The 17,026-nt window shown below is 39.9% G+C and overlaps 1 protein-coding gene across 1 annotated transcript in view; it reads right to left on the bottom strand.

Annotated features, from left to right (window-relative positions):
• The window catches only part of sws (patatin like phospholipase domain containing sws), a 53,539-nt gene that overhangs the window by 10,333 nt on the left and 26,180 nt on the right, over nucleotides 1-17,026 (bottom strand). Inside the window, exons 16-24 of the mRNA XM_074103980.1 lie at nucleotides 16,378-16,496; nucleotides 15,315-15,428; nucleotides 14,243-14,425; nucleotides 13,160-13,315; nucleotides 12,265-12,384; nucleotides 11,208-11,394; nucleotides 4,744-4,860; nucleotides 4,143-4,259; nucleotides 2,496-2,616 (exon numbers count right to left, since the gene is read on the bottom strand). Coding sequence (XP_073960081.1) covers nucleotides 2,496-2,616; nucleotides 4,143-4,259; nucleotides 4,744-4,860; nucleotides 11,208-11,394; nucleotides 12,265-12,384; nucleotides 13,160-13,315; nucleotides 14,243-14,425; nucleotides 15,315-15,428; nucleotides 16,378-16,496 — 1,234 coding nt within the window. The remainder of the gene's footprint in view (nucleotides 1-2,495; nucleotides 2,617-4,142; nucleotides 4,260-4,743; nucleotides 4,861-11,207; nucleotides 11,395-12,264; nucleotides 12,385-13,159; nucleotides 13,316-14,242; nucleotides 14,426-15,314; nucleotides 15,429-16,377; nucleotides 16,497-17,026) is intronic.

Below are 17,026 nucleotides of genomic sequence, written 5' to 3'. Positions count from 1 at the left end.
ACCTAACCAACACAACAAAGTTCAATATCTCAAAAACGGCTGAACCGATTTTGATGAAACATGTCTAAGAACCATCGCTAGAAAACCTGCATTCAAATCGGTCCACCCATTTAAGAGCTACGGTGCCATAGACAGCCACACATAGCGGTCAAACTTATAACGCCCCTCTTTTTGCCTCGGGGGTTAAAAATTCAAGAACAGCGTAATCAAATAGCAACAATTTGCCGACAATCGCTCAGCACATAATTTAATTTCGCATTGCAGCATTTAAATCGAAAAAGAGTTATCACATATTGCGAGTCATTAAGGCACTTGTCCCACCGCCGACGATGAGCGAGAAGCGAGCAGAGCGAGTAACTAGAAACGAGTGGGCGAGCAGCGAGAAGCGAGTGTTCGAGCACGACGGGCGATTACTCGCTCTACTCGCTCGAGCCGGGCGGCCGCCAAGCTAACAGCGCTGAGCGAGTATCGCTGAGCTAGTTTTATAGCTCAGCGAGTCTTATAGCTCTTGTCGCTGCGACAAATGATGTAAGAGCGAGTTCTCGCCGGCAGTGTGAACCGCCAGCGATCAACTATTAATATATGTGTCTCTTTTACTCACACAGGATCTTATATCTTTTGTTCGTTTCTTGAGCGAGAAAATAGTCGATAGCCAATCGTTTCCTAGCCGGCGGTGAGACAACTGCCTAACTCGTGATTATCCATCAACGCGACAATCCCGTTTCATTATACTAAAGAGAGTTTTTGTTTTTTTGATAATGATATTTTTTTTACGTATGACTGACCGCGATTGACCCTTATGTTATGACCCTGATGTTAAGTAAAGAAAAGGCAAAAAAAAAAAGTATTAAAAAATGCCGAAATATTACAAAAGTTGAACAACTCCCCCCACATTATCATTTCATAGTTCAATCCTACTAATATTATAAATGCGAAACTTTGTGATTGAGTGAGTATGTTTGTTACACCTTCACGCTATGTAGATAGACATCTCTGGAATAAAACATAGGCTACTTTTTATTCCGATATTCCCACGGGATAGGGATAAAATCTCGAAAATACAAACTGAGACATGGATGCACAGAAAAACCAGAAAAAGAGACCAGCGCTGGGAATCGAACCCAGGTCCTCAGCAATCCGTGCTGCGTGCTATAACCCCTACACCACCGCTGGACAACACAAATACAAACAACAAACAAACAACAACAAATAAACAACAACAAGTTTGGACAAGTAACAAATTTGGAGTTGAAATAAAAAATACAAAAAGACTCCAAATAAGCAATCATAATAAAATCTCGAAACAAACTGATGGGAGAGTTATGTTTAGAAAATATGTTTTTAATTTAACGTCAATAAAACTGCTTAATTCGGGAATTCACATTTTATAATTTACAAAAAAAAATAGTTGCATCTATTGCTGTTTCTAATGATTTACGTGTGCGAAGCCGCGGGTAAACAGTAGTATCTCATAACGGCTGAACCGATTTTAAACAAACATCGCTAAGAACCAACGTAGGGTAAATCGATTTCACGTATAAAAATCGGCATTGAAATCGGTCTAATCGTTTGCGAGCTACGGTGCCACAGACAAAATATGACGTCAAACTTATAAAGCCCCTCTTTTTGCGCGTGGGAGGTTAAAAAATAATGCTCTTAACGCCTGGGGACTTGAGCGAAACACATATGAATATGACACAGCGAATACAGCTAATATGGGGGATATAGCTTTCAAGATATTTGCCAATAATATTAGCTAATTTTGTACATAGGTATTTTAAAAATATAAAAATATTATAACCATTAAAACAAAATAAAATAGAATAAAATTAAAAAAAAAAACTATAAAACTTATAATCAACAAAAACAAATCGCATTGCTACAGCCAGCACATCCACGAGCAAGACAGCTGCATCAGCGCGACGGATATAATTTTCATGGCACCTTAACAAGTGTCAGGCAAATCGCGCTTTTTGCACCTTGCCCGAGCAAAACATTTGTAAATATTCTTTATACATATACAATATCGTAAACCCTCTATGTATAATGCGTTAAAAATTGGAAATTATGACCAGCATAAAGATAAACTGTTTCGTTAGAACTAGTTTCTTATCTATGAAAATGTTATTATTGTGTAATAAATAATAATAATAATATCGAAGTCGATCTTATAATTACATTAAAATTTCAAACATCTCTGAAACATGTCTAAGAACCATCGCTAGAAACCCTACTTTCAAAAAAAAAACCGCATTCAAATCGGTCCACCCGTGTCAGACGCACATAGCGGTCAAACTTACAACACCCCTCTTTTTGCGTCGGCGGTTAAAAATATATAAATAATTCACCATCACCGTCATATCAGCCCTAGGACGTCCATTGTTTGACATAGGTCTCCCCCATAGACCTCAAGTTGGTCTGCATCCGCAATGAACCCGCGGCTTTAACCAGGTCATCCGTCTACCTCGTTGGTGGATAAAAATAATTATACTCGCCTCTTCCACAATAACCACCATCCGGAGAGGTCGTCCCCGTAATTGGTAAGGTCCGTGTCGTCCTGGGACCCCACGTCTATGGCTAAGATGTGTTTGGCGCCCAGGGATCGCATCACATCGGCTGAAAACACGAGTTAGCTGTTACCTTCTAGTTTATCATTATTTATTTTTATTAGCAATAGGTACGCTCGTCCAACTGTATCTAATCTTTTTTTTTAAATGGAACTATTTTCCGTTCGCCAGACGCTATTCGAACCCACAACTGTAAATTTACGCACTAAGAGAGGTGTCTAAACAAGTGGACCACTGGTTAATCTGACCAACCAACCGAAAAACTAAACTCATATATACAAATAGTGGCGGATTTAACCTAATTTGGAAAGGAAGTTTTAACCCTTATTAAGGCCCTATTTACTAGAGCACACTGCCATAGAATCAAAAGCAGCTACCGAATACATACCTGGCAAAGGATATTTTTAAAGCTAGTAGTATTTTCAATAATTACAATGAATATTGTAACTTATTACTAAAACAACAAGGTTGAATTTCCAAAGCAATGCATGTGGTCGCTAAATCGCCTCTACCTTATTAAGGGTTAACTCATGATAGTTGCGTTGGATGGCGCCACACGCCACTATTGGCGGTTGGTTCGTTGGATTTCCTGGTGGTCCAGATAAATCGACAGAAAGGGCTGGTTGGAATTCCATCCGGTCATTGAAAAATCTGTTTTTTGTTAAAAGAAATCTAGGACAGTTTTAGTAAAATGACTATTTTCTCCATCACGATAAAAATACCTATTACATTATATTTTTAAGTAGCACTTAGGATCTGAGACTACACTAAGACGCGACGTGACGTAAAGATATAAAAAAACTCGCTGGCTATGGTGCTATAGGTCTGTGCGCTAGGGATAGACGCATTAGACACGTCACTAATAGATAACCTTTTTATAGATTATTACGAGAATGAAATAATAAACAGGAAGTATTACTTTATTCAATATTTCTTACTCGTCGTGCACCAAATGTTTGACATCATCACAGTTATTTCAAACGTCGCCAAGCATGCCTTTCGCATTCGTGCTGCTTTCACGGAAATGCGTATCTATCTTTTATGTGTACATCTATCTTTTATGTGTACATCTATCTTTTATGTGTATATCTATCTTTTAAGTGTAAATGTAACTTAAAAATGGCTTTTCGTATCGCCGCGTCTTAGATCGCCGACACCATCGGGATGTCGTCTAAACCCAGTTTAGGGCCTACGCTAGCCAGCACTTCACAGGCATACGCCTGCGGGCGCGGGTGCAGGTAAACTCGCGCTGCTAACGCTGCTCATATTTTTTTAATAGACGTCCACCCGCACCGTGCAAACCGCGTCAGCTAGCGTAAGTCGTTAGACCAGCACGAAAAATCGTGCAAGCATTATTACATTGCTGCGCTCAATTGGCCACTTCAAACTCGTTCACTTTACGACCTCACAATGTAATACAAATACCACTTGCATAATTTTTCTAGCAAGTCCAAACTGTGTTAAGGGATATGTGTATAAAGTCAACAGGAACCGCTACATATTATATAATAATATTGAAAGAGAAAACTGTCCTGATTAAGGGTTAAATCTTTGGCGGTTGGCCACATAACCTACCTGGTACATTGTTCACGTAGCACCCGTCCAACAGGAGGTGCCCGTCATTGGGATCGCATATCGGCGGGAAGATGCCGGCAATGCTCATTGAAGCACGACAGTACCGCCACAGCATACCTGTTCATACATCTAGTCCGTCCGTGCTATCTTAACCGGGGATTACCATTACCTTTACTCACCGCAAATGGAGTGACCGAGTGTAAATATTATTCTCGTGGGATGCGTATCGTATTTATATATATATATTTCGTTTTGATATAAAAAGCTTTTTCTGTTTTATTTTTTTAAAGGTCGCGCGTTATTTGGCTCTAGTTTACGGGTGCTCATTTATTATTATTATTAATTGACCTATTTAATTTAATTTGCATAAAAATACCGATTTTAAAACTTGACAGACAATCAAACCGAAATCGAGATGTCAACATTTTACAAAAATCTATCGACGAACTCAAAGATAATAAAACGTTACTATAACAGCGAGACTTTCATGAAAACGAGCGTTCTAAATTTCAAAATCTCCCGCCATAGTTCCATTCCACCCTTTGATATTTACACTCAGCCCGTTACGCGCACATACGCTGGCGGCTTGTGATTGGTTTACCTGGGAGGTTGTTGACGTAACCGCCGTCCAATAGGAGGTGGCCGTCTACCGGGTCGCAGAGCGGCGGCATGTATCCACTGAGCGACATCGATGCGCGAATGTACCGCCACAGCGAACCTGCGTCGCGTATCAATATTCAAATTTCGAATCTTTACTTTTTAAAACGACGCTCAGCACTGGCCGCTAAAAATAGTAGCGCTGGCTGTCGGTAACTGTCAAGCTATTAAAAAGTAATGTCGTTCATCCATGGAAAAGAAATGTGATGCTCCCATAGACAAGAATAGTGGCTTATTTTTTTTTACCAACCCAAATGAACATTTTGTAAAAATGAGTGTTTTCTAGAGAGAAAAATTAGATACATAACGATGATTCTTAAATTCGAACTAAGTGAAGGTTGCTACAGTATTTAAGTACATGCGTTACATGCTAAATGAACTAGTGGAAGGGCGCATTCCGTTTTAAACCGCAAATTTAATTCACGGCTTAAAACAGTATGGACGATTCGAGAGGAAATAAAGATAATAAGATTTAATAAAGAATTAATAAGATGATAACCACACTCATGCATATACATGAAGATATAAACCGTGCTATTTTTGATTTCCGTTAACTGAGAACATCCGACAGGTCAAATGAAGTTAATTTCTCCAAGACACTAATGGCCTAACTCAAGGATTAAATTGTCCGTAACTAAAATGTTTTCAATTCTCACATAAGGCAAAATAAAGTTATAAATGTGAGTTTTTATGATGTCTCTCTTATGTGTCACGTCAAACTCAGTTTTTATGATGTCTCTCTTATGTGTCACGTCAAACTCGGTTTTTATGATGTCTCTCTTATGTGTCACGTCAAACTCAGTTTTTATGATGTCTCTCTTATGTGTCACGTCAAACTCAGTTTTTATGATGTCTCTCTTATGTGTCACGTCAAACTCAGTTTTTATGATGTCTCTCTTATGTGTCACGTCAAACTCAGTTTTTATGATGTCTCTCTTATGTGTCACGTCAAACTCAGTTTTTATGATGTCTCTCTTATGTGTCACGTCAAACTCAGTTTTTATGATGTCTCTCTTATGTGTCACGTCAAACTCAGTTTTTATGATGTCTCTCTTATGTGTCACGTCAAACTCAGTTTTTATGATGTCTCTCTTATGTGTCACGTCAAACTCATTTGTCAAGTTTGTAAATTTTATAATTTGACCTTTAACAATGACCGTGAAGTTATAATGTGTCAGTTTTTTTTATTTGTTAATAAAGCTAATTACCAGCTAGTTTTTATCAATGAACCGATCTATCTATCGATGTTAACGGAAATTAAAAAACACGGTGTATAGTTGTACTCAAGAATGTTACATGATGCGACAAAACAACATACATATTTTTTTTAATCCAACCCGACATTGAAACGCACTGATTGAAAAAAAAATGAATCAAAAATGGAACTCCCAAATTTAAGCATTATTCGGTAAACCAATCACAGGCGCCTCTTTATTTATAATTGTTTTAATTACGTAAGCAATGGCAATCCCAGAAAGCAAATGTCGGATTCGTATACGTTATTTCAAAATATATTAAAAAAACAGTTTACAGTGTTATGCGGGAAGAGAGAACTCTTTTCATAGTTTACGTAGAAGGCAGCTGTCTTCTTGCGCGTATGTGTTACTTATGTGTTTTGTATATACATACAATTGCAAGAAGATGACTTACTTCTCTTTAAATCTGACTTCTTTATTTTCGTAGCGCGATTAGATTTTTCATTGAAAGTGAAATTAGTATTAAAATCGACTTATCGATGCGACAGGTGATTGTTTAAGCTTTAGGAGCTTGCTCCTGAATCTCTGATAAGTTCTTGATATTTTATGTGACACATTTATCTGGCAAATAAAACATCAGCCTTTACTGCAGCTTTTAGAACAATCACCAAAGCAATTTTCAACGCTACTTCGATATAGAGCCGATCTCAAGAAAATCACGTCCGCAAAACGAAAATTCCAAAGTCAGTAAGAACCGGGGGGCGGGACAAAGTATAATAAAAAATATTATGAACACGACACGTAATTCCTTACTTCGACCATCATACATACGAGCACATATAAATGCAGGTGAGTGTGGTTGTTAAAAAAAAAAAAGAAATAAATACTGTAGCGGGCGAGGGCGAACACGATATAGCGATTTAGATACGACAATGTTAACATAAGGTTCATAAACATAGTGTTGGCTAAGTGAACCTTTGGGTTTTTTTTTGTAGCGATGCTGTCGCGCGTTTTGTAAATGCTCGACAGCGTCGCTACAAACGCGCGTTAGTCGCATTGGAAACGCGCTACAGAAGCGATGCCGACGCGCGACGGTTTCAGACGACATCGTGGAGAGAACGGAGGGAGGGCGTGAAGGGGAGAGTGAAGCGCGACAGTAGCGCGTTTGCATCGCGACTGAATCGTGGCTATGTGGGCGAGGGTACACAGCTAGCGATCGCATCGCAACTGTATCTATGCGAACGCGCGACAGCATCGCTACTGCATCGCTACAAAAAGTCACCGTGGGCGAGCAAGACCAGAGCTATCGAAAAAAACCAGCGTCACGGATGACGGTACGATACTGTTCTATTTGCAAATTTAGTAGTAGCCCCCCGGATTATCCCCGTTAGTTCTCGCGTACTTCATAAAGAACAAATTAACACTGTCAAATTAATTCTTAGTGTTAATTTGACACTCCATGTTCTATTCCCAATGGTTATGTTATCAATATGGAAGACTAAATTAGTTTTAGTTGTTCGACTATTTTTAGTCTTCTGTTGTCGAAATAGCAAAATCGGAACCTTTATAGATTCGCCATACTACTATTACTACAGACACACGACATCTGTGAACTAGTGTGTGTGTGTGCAACGCAGTGGCATAGCGTAATGGGGGCGAGGGGGGCGGCCCGCCCCGGCTGCACTTTTAGGAAGCCTCCTGAGACCCGACGTAAAATTTATATCAAAGTTCAATTTTTTTTTGATGTCCTCAAGTGAGGACCGGGGGCCCCCAGGAGGCAATATTTCACATTTTTGTCGCATCTACGATTCGGACCTATGAGAATGTGCACGAAATTTTCTGTTACGTATACTGTGACGAAATCAGGGAATCCTGTTTCTATGTATGATGACATCTTGCATACTCTAGTTTGTTGATTTTTAATACCTAAACAAGAGGGCGGCAAAATTTTCTTCCGCCCCAGGTGGCTTATGTACCCACGCTACGCCACAGATGCAACGTGAGCCTACTATAGCCTCCTTCAAAATACTGTCAATAGTGGGGATGGAAGCTCATACCAGCGGCCGATGGATAGTGTCCCTTTGTGCTATTAAAAAAAAAGAACATGTAAAGGCGGAAACATACTATTAAAACGCGAGGCCACGCCACGTTGTCCGACGCAAGTTTATATTTGCACCTGACCAATTTATGGGACTGATTAGTTAGTACTGACACGCGTTGGAGGGCGGGTGCAAGCGTGTCGTGGCGTCAGATTTTAAATAGTGTGTCGGCACCTTAAAAGACTTATATGCTTTACCCTCATGTACCATCAGCCAAATAAGTGGTCTATCAATTTTTAAACAAGTCGAACTTTCAAGTTGACAGACACCTCTATTGGCATTATTGTTTTATAACATGCAAACGATTCTCATCTTTAGGGTGGTAGACCACATATTTGGCTGATAGTACATAGTTACAAACCTAGGCCCAAAAGCATAATAAAGTACAAGGTAATTAATTAGTACTAGCTGGTACCCGCGGCTTCGCCCCCGGTGTTTTTTTTTTTTCTAAATCTTCTTTTATAAGAACCTTCTCCTGAGAATTAGCAAACAGTAAAAAGGAATTAGCGAAATCGGTCCAGCCGTTCACGCGTGACGCCTTGACCAAGGGAAATAGGGATTCATTTTTATATATTAATAAAGATTATAGTATATTTCTATGCAAAATCACTAATACCTACTATTTACTCGTACTTTAATATGCATGGGCCCTGCAGTAGGTAAGTTTATAATCAATTAACGGAGACTGGTCTTAATTGCTACGGGTTCATTGACATATCGCGCCAGCAGGACACATCAAATTATGCCTGTAATTACATTCTGAACAATTCAATCATAACTACTTTCATGCATTACGATACAGCATATTTTACTTCAATAGTTTTTAATTTTCTTTGAATCGCTTGGATTAGTAAAGTGCAAAACAAGCAGTAAATCAGGTAACGAAATAATTATAAATTAAATAATAATAAAAGAAAACTAATTTCCTGTCCATGAATGTATAATTTCCTGTCCATCAAAAATCCCGTTACTACTTTAGAAAAAGGTCGTATTTCAACATTGAAAAGTAAACTAAAATGAACCTTAAAATGCACGGAATAAAGTTGACTTGGTAAGCTTATCGGTCTTGAGAAACATACTTTCCTCAAAGTTATTACGAAATTTAGGACTGACTATGTGAGGTGTAATTCAGAAGCGCTATTTCTGACATTAAAAAGTAATTAACTAATTAATAATATAATGACATTCAGTTTGTACTGGACCCCGATTCCTGACAATATCAAGCTACTTATATCTAGATTTAAATATTCCATAGAACGTTCGATATCACGATACAGGTTCACGATAAAAATGTAAAAATTGATGCCGTGTCAAGCACCAGAATCAGTCGTAACACTTGACCGGGTGTTTTCGGTCTCCGTATGTATCTTCTAGTTATCGTCTATTTAATTTTCGCCCACTTTTAGTGGTCGTATTATAATAATTATGTAGAGGACAGAGTACCTATCTTCTTTCTAACTCAATTTTTATTATATTGACCTGCGTGACACTGGGTAGAACCATGTTATAGTCGGCATTGCCGAGTTTATAAAAAAAATTTTGATGAAAAAGGCAGAAGAGGCTCCCTGCGACAGGGTTCTATCGAGTGTTACATACGAACTTGTCAAGGTAGTCGTTTTTTAAACAATATTGCATTAGGTAAAGGTGGAGTTACAAAAGCTAAAGCATCGTTTGTTAAATTAAGTATCTCCTCTGATAATTAAATTTTAACCATATTGAACGCCAAGCAAAGCAGTCCACTGTTAGTCAATGGTGGATTTATGTAATTAATATACACCGTGTTGTTTTTGATATCCGTTAACTTTAAGGGGACAACCTCAGGACAAAGACACTCGTAGTCTAACTCTTACTGTATAAAAGATAATCAAGAGTTGAGATAATTAATTATTAGCAGAAAACAGCGTAAACGTTTTTTTAATTCATAACTAATCCGTTTTTTTGTGGATTTTTTTGATGTCTCTCTTATTTGTCACGTTAATGCCATTTGTCAAGTTTGTTTTTTTTTACAATTTAACTATTAGTAATGGCTATGAAGTTATTATTTTCGAAGCAAACCATTTTTCTTTCTTCAATTTGACGAAAAAGTTAACTAGCAGGTAGTTCATATCAATGAACTGAGCCGTCTGCCGAAGTTAACAGATTTCAAAAAAAACACGGTGTATTAATATTATTAATAATGTTTTGTCATCGTACCGTTACAGTGCATAAAGTATTTCCATAGGGAAAAATCGGAATACGACAGCACCCGATTTGTTGTTGTGAATGTATCATTATTTATTATTATTTAGCTTGCGTCCACCGTGAACCCGCGACTTTAACCAGGTGATCCGTCCATCTCGTTGGTGGACGTCCTACGCTGCGCTTCGATAACAAGTTAAAGTTTCGATAACAAGGACTAATATCAAGTTAATAATGTTTTGCCATAGTGTTTTGTCGGAGAAGTTCGCATTTGTCTCGCTTCCTCACTTAGCTTAAGTAAACTATAAATACAAAAAGACTCCAAAAAAACCAATCATAATTTGATTGCTTAGTAGCGACATCTCTTGTCTGGGTGAGCGGTTGGTTCCGAAAGAGTGTTACGTCTGTTGACGCAACATAGATGTCGCTAGTGCTGCTGCTTAAGTAGCAAAGTAGAAATAAGCAACCTGAGATATGTATGCATGGGAAAAATTCGTGTCTAGATTCCTGTCCAGCAGTGGTGTAGGGGTTATAGCACGCAGCACGGAATGCTGAGGACCTGGGTTCGATTCCCAGTGCTGGTCTCTTTTTATGGTTTTTCTGTGCATCCATGTCTCAATTTGTATTTTCGATATGGTTTCACGGGATACCCGTAAAAGTAACAAATTTGGAGTTGAAATAAAAAATACAAAAAGACTCCAAAAAAAACAATCATATAAATACGAACTTTCCCGACAAAATGCGACGAAAAACATTAAACAATAAATCTGTACTTGTCAACAAACTTGAACCTTGAAATGATAGGCATAAAGTTCACTTCAGTTTTCGAAGGTGGTGACATATTGCCTTCTTTAGTGGTGGAATATGACAGGTCTTGTTGCACTACTGGTGTGTCTATGCCTTAGAGTTTATAGTAAATATCTAATAGTACTTACCGTGCCTATGTACACGCATGCAGCTGGCGCTTATGTCTGTCGTGACAGTGAAGTACGGCAACCACAAATCCTCGATGTGAACTTCGCCGAAGGTCGTCCGTATTGTGGTGTTGAACTGACGCCCGGAGAACATGGAAGTGGCAGGGTATGTCAGATCCATGAGTTGCTTGCCCCATTGGGTCATTTTCTGAAAAAGCAAATAGTAAATCGTTGATGATGATGATACTGCAATGACGCGTAGCGTAGCCAACAATGGCTAATGCCTTGTTACCTACGAAAATAGCAAATTTGGGTGTTCACGGCTGGTGTATTAAAACATAAAGATATTTTTCACTTCTCATGCTCGTAAAGTTGGTGTTTATGCTGGATCTAGGCGACATAAAATGTAATTTTTTCCTCTAGTGCATAAAGTTAAATCTTCGTCTAAGACCAAGGCAATCAGGTGTGAACAGCCACGAACAAAAAAGTTTCTATATATTTTTTTATTTTTTGTAAAACTAAATAAATCAATGAAACTAAAAATTTATAATTATATATCAATGCATGAAAAATAAAAGGTAGGTAAGCCAACAATTGTTTCCACTGTTGCCTTTTCATTTCCTCGCATTCGAAGTGAAAAGCAGAGTGTAAAACTCGAGCATTAAACCCATTTTCCCCTCGACGTGTCTATATTAACATCTCGGGTAAAATGGTTCATTTTATGCTCTTCTTGTACAATCTACTATTAATTTGTTTCCTGAAAAAAATGCTGTTGCTGGTTACGCCGCATTGCATTATCATTCACGTTATGTAAAAAAAATAACAAGAAATTGAATCGACTCCAAAAAACATAAAAAATTTTCTACTCGTTTGAAGTTAGTGACTCAACACGAGCCAGCTCGAGTTTTAGTATAACTAAGTTACAATAGCTTATTATCAACTGCTGGTCACCTTTTACAACATATTGCTTTTTCCGATACAAAACGTTAAATTGTTGAAAAGTCATTGTGCTTCGCCACAGTAATGTAAAGCTGCGGCTAGTGTGAAGTACATGAATAAAACGAAATGCGACTCGAACCTGGGACCACTCCCTGGCCTTCTGCGTGACCGTGGTTATATTCCTTTCCATGCACCATAGAGCTCCCATGAAGGCTCCTATACTGACACCGCCGACCATGTCGATGGGGATGCCGGCTTCCTGGAAACCATACACGAGACTAAAAACACTATAGAAACACGAGATGTGCCCGCAAAGCCGACATTACTTCGGCCGGACAATATTGACCTGATATTTGGAAGCCCAAATGGCTCCGAAATAACAGCGCGGTAAATACCGGTCACGCCATATCGGTATTATACCGCTCTAACACTCCCGACCTGATAATCAAAAGCTAATAAATACCAACACGTTTTTTCTGACCCGGTAGGACATATTACTTATTATTATTAGTTATCTAGCCCTACCATCTGCGGCAATCTGTTATAATAATGTCAACGGTGTGCTGACGGGCCTGCGTTGTGTGAGGATCTTCTAAAAATATACCTCGTCGGATTCTTCTCTACAGAGGTTTTTCCGAACCGCTGGTAGTTTTTTTTTGACATTCATACATAAGTGGTTGTTATAGCCTGAATTGAATAAAGATATTTTGACTTTTGACTTTGCCTTCTCTTACCTCCTAAGTTCCCGCATACACTATAACTTATTAAAATTAAATAGTAAATTTTGCACATATTGTCCAATCAAATGTCAACTTTTCATGATTGTCATTAAGTTTAAAATTTTATATAAGCGGCTCATATTTGGTGGAAGTACTTAAGTGGGTACAAGGTATCCCTCTGTATACTCATCTGCCGCGCTTTAGTAAATCCCGAAATCTCCGCTTGTGCTCCCCTATATTACGCAGTATCACATGCATAGTGTCTCACGCACAGGGTCCCGTCCATTTTGCCCTTACAGTGTTGCAGTGTGTCACCTGTATGGCGCGGATCATGCCGACGTGCGCGGCGCCCCTCGCGCCGCCGCCGCCCAGCACCAGCCCCACCGAGGTGCCGGTCAGCCAGCGCGCCAGCCGCGAGAAGTCAGAGTGCACGCTGGCTTCAGACATCAGCACTTTGCTGTACAACTCGCTCTGCGGGCGATTGCACGAACAATATAATAATCCATACTAATATTATAAATGCGAAAGTTTGTTTGTGAGTGAGTGGGTATGTTTGTTACTCCTTTACGTTAAAACGGCTGGAACGATTTGGATGGACATCTGAAATAGCACACATAGGCTACTTTTTATCCCGATATTCCATCCAGGATAGGGATACAATCTTGAAATATCAACCGCTGGGTTCAGAGTTGAAATTTTGGACAGTTGTTCTTAACACAAGCTCAATGAAGACCACGATATAAATTTTGGGAATTACCAGGGGAATTTTATAAAATCCCGGAATTTCAATTGTACCAGATCGAATAGTTTACGCGTGCGAAGCCGCGGGTAAACTCTAGTATGTTTTATGAATGCGAAAGTTTGTACAGTCAAGTGCAAAGTGTATACACGACTTTATGCACTTAATATTAAGGTCGTGTACATACACACCTAAAATTGCTAAAAGTGGCTCCGAAGCGGTAACGTTTCGTGTGCTCGGCCTACCCCATTTGGGAATACAGGCGTGATGTTTGTGTGTGGGTGTGTGTGTACAGTCAAGGGCAAAAATATGTATACACTTTAGTACCTTGTCTATTTTCGTCATATTTGAACTGTCACAGTGCTTAAAGTGACAAGGTACTAAAGTGTATACATATTTTTGCCCTTGACTGTACATACATATTTTTGTAACTTCGGCCGTGTCCATATCTTTGCACTTGACTGTAAGTCTGTTTATTTGTTTGGTTACCTCATCACGTCTAAACCGCTGAACCGATTTACACAGACAGTTTTGAGTCCCAGGGAGTTTTTATCCCGGAAAACTGCATATTCCCCACGGCACAGCGATAAACGAATTGTACGGGGGACCACCACTCCTCGTGCGTGCGAGCGAGACGTCCGACCGGCCCGAACACTCACCACTCTGTACTGGCTCTTCCTCGTGAACATACGGTGCGGGCAGCGCACGTGGTGGTGCTGGCTGACCCACGTGCGCATGTTCAGCCAGTGCACGGTGCCGCAGGGGTTGGCACCACCCTCCCGGTGGAGCAACACCAGCTCCTTCTGCGTACGTATCGCGAGACGTTCGATTTCCTTCTCGATCTGTTGGGAAAATAGATTTTAGGGCTTCACAGGGAATGAGTATCGCGTATGAATTCGCCGCTAGAGGCGCTAGTGTGGCGAGAGGTCTCCGATATGTCAAATGTCACTGTTTTTGGGTGAGTGCGCGGGTTCATTTATATTCTAATTATAATTTTGTGAATATTTTGCAATACCTGAAATTAATTATGGCAAATATGCGTTACGGGGTAATGAGACAGTTTCGTCTTTCGGAAACTTTTGTCCTCCCTTTTTACCGAACAAAACGGGACTACGCAACACTGTGGCATGCTTAATAGGTATTTAAATGTTTTTTTTTCCACGCCCTTAATAACAAACTAAACCACTATACTTCAGGCAGGACCTCTATCTACAGTGGCGCTAACTGGTGAGCGCGAAAACGGTAGTATTAACGTATTAGTATTAACGATAGTAGTATTTTGTCGATTATGCTTGTGTATATTCGGTAGGTCTGAGAATAGGATGTTAACTATTTTTCTTTTACAAATATAACATTTTACTCGCAAATGTGATGAAAAACATTGTATGTCGCACGGGCGGTACTAGAATTACGAACATCGACTCATTGAAGCCCTCAGTCTTTGACTTCGGGCTTCTAATAGACTCTCGTTCGTAATTCCTTATTTACCGCCCTTAAGACACAATGTACTATTTCATACTTCTACGCGGACGGAGTCGCGGGAAACCGCTAGTATTTCTGTAAATTTAATGCATAATATGAAGAGACTGGAATTTTCGTGGCACTTTTATCGTGTCATAGTGACTTCTCGCGTATCGACTCTACCAATATGTTATCCATATATTGGACTGAACAGATCTGTAGGACGTGTCAGATATATTTGCACGCGCCGCTGGATTATAGGACACTGACCTTCCCAATGCTGGGCTGCTTGTCGCCCAGAGCCACGATGAGGATGCAATCCGCTTGCCGGATGCAACGCTGCGTCCACTGCGTCAAGCTCGGATCGCACTGGTACAAGGCAACCTGTCAAAACAAGTTAAATTATGAAACTTTCTTTTTTTATCTTTTTATTCGACATGATGGCAAACGAGCAAGTGGTCTCCTGATGCTAAGAGATCACCACCGCCCATAAACATCTGCAACACCAGGGGTATTGCAGATGCGTTGCTAATCTAGAGGCCTAAGATGGGATACCTCAAGTGCCAGTAATTTCACCGGCTGTCTCACTCTCCACGCCGAAACACAACAGTGCAAGCACTGCTGCTTCACGGCAGGATTAGCGAGCAAGATGGTGGTAGCAATTCGGGCGGACCTTGCACAAGGTCAAACCACCTGCGTGTTAATTAACGGTAGTTTCCTGGGGGAAGAAAATATTATTCTATTTAAAATCTCTCCACTGCACCGTATCATATCATGACAGTAATAGGAACGTGTCAGAGACAATTCTTTGTATTGAAAATTATGAGACTGAACCAGCTGGTAAAAACTGGCCATAGTTAATATATGGGATAGCGCGGCGTGGCGTCGCGTGTCAATAGTTTGTTTATACCTTTTCTCAAAAATGACCGTAAAAGTTGAAAAGTTAAAAAGTTAAAAAGATTGCAGGCGCGCTAGCTCGACAATAATAAATTAGAAAAGGAAAAAGTTAAAAAGGCCATGGAAATGTTGGCACAAGTCGTATACAGCCAAATCTAATGGGCGGTATCAGATATTTTGTTGGAACTTCGGACTTTTTTATTGGGTCTGAAACAGCTTGTGGTGTTTTCGGTGGAAAAATACAGCTGCAGTTTATTTTTAATGAAAAAAGGCGGGAAAGCATAAGAAAAATAATTGGAATAAAATTAAATGTTATGATATATTTTGAGAAAAAGTTTAGTCTATTTCAGAATTATTCATCACTTTTGAGAAAATTTTATATTAGTCTCGGCTGGAATAGCAATTGCTGGCTTCGTATTAGTTATATAAGCCTTACTTTATGCTTGTCCTCTTGCTGCGCAAGCCAAGAGCTGAGCCGGTACTCGTTGTTAGGATCCATGATGGTCAGTCCGAGCAGCTTGCGTATGACATCTGACGTCAGCCGTACTGTCGGTCCTGTAAAAGAAGGTTGTCGAAATAACGAGATTTTTAGGATTCCGCACCCAGACTCATCTCCTCCCGTGGTAACCATATTTTGCTTCAGAGAGGGGCCCTGCTAATACTGGATATTCACAGATATCTACAAATTTGTACGGAACCCTCGGGCGCGAGTCCGACTCGCATTTGACCGGCTTTTTTGGTGGCTGCACTTTTTGTTGACTGTACAAGCATTTTCAATCGTCCGTGACCGTCGAGAAGTTATGCGTAGAAACGCTATGATTACACTATGGTTTCTATATTTCTGCAGGGCTACTACGAAACTCGAAGTTCGTGTCGTGCGGTCCCTCTCGCTCTCGTATTAAATAGTATAAGTGTCAGAGGGACCGCACGACACGAACTTCGAGTTTCGTAGTAGCCCTGCTGTACTGAGCTATGGCACACAGCGAATGGTACAGTTCGTAAGTGAACACCGTGAGTGGTACGTCGTCGCTGACCGGTACCACGTCGACCGTCGAGAAGTAATGCGTAGAGACGCTATGATTACA

The sequence above is a fragment of the Choristoneura fumiferana genome, chromosome Z (genome assembly GCF_025370935.1).
Source record: "Choristoneura fumiferana chromosome Z, NRCan_CFum_1, whole genome shotgun sequence".
NCBI lineage: Eukaryota > Metazoa > Arthropoda > Insecta > Lepidoptera > Tortricidae > Choristoneura > Choristoneura fumiferana.
The sequence above is the reverse complement of the archived record's forward strand: the minus strand, read 5'-3'. Positions and strand labels throughout refer to the sequence as shown.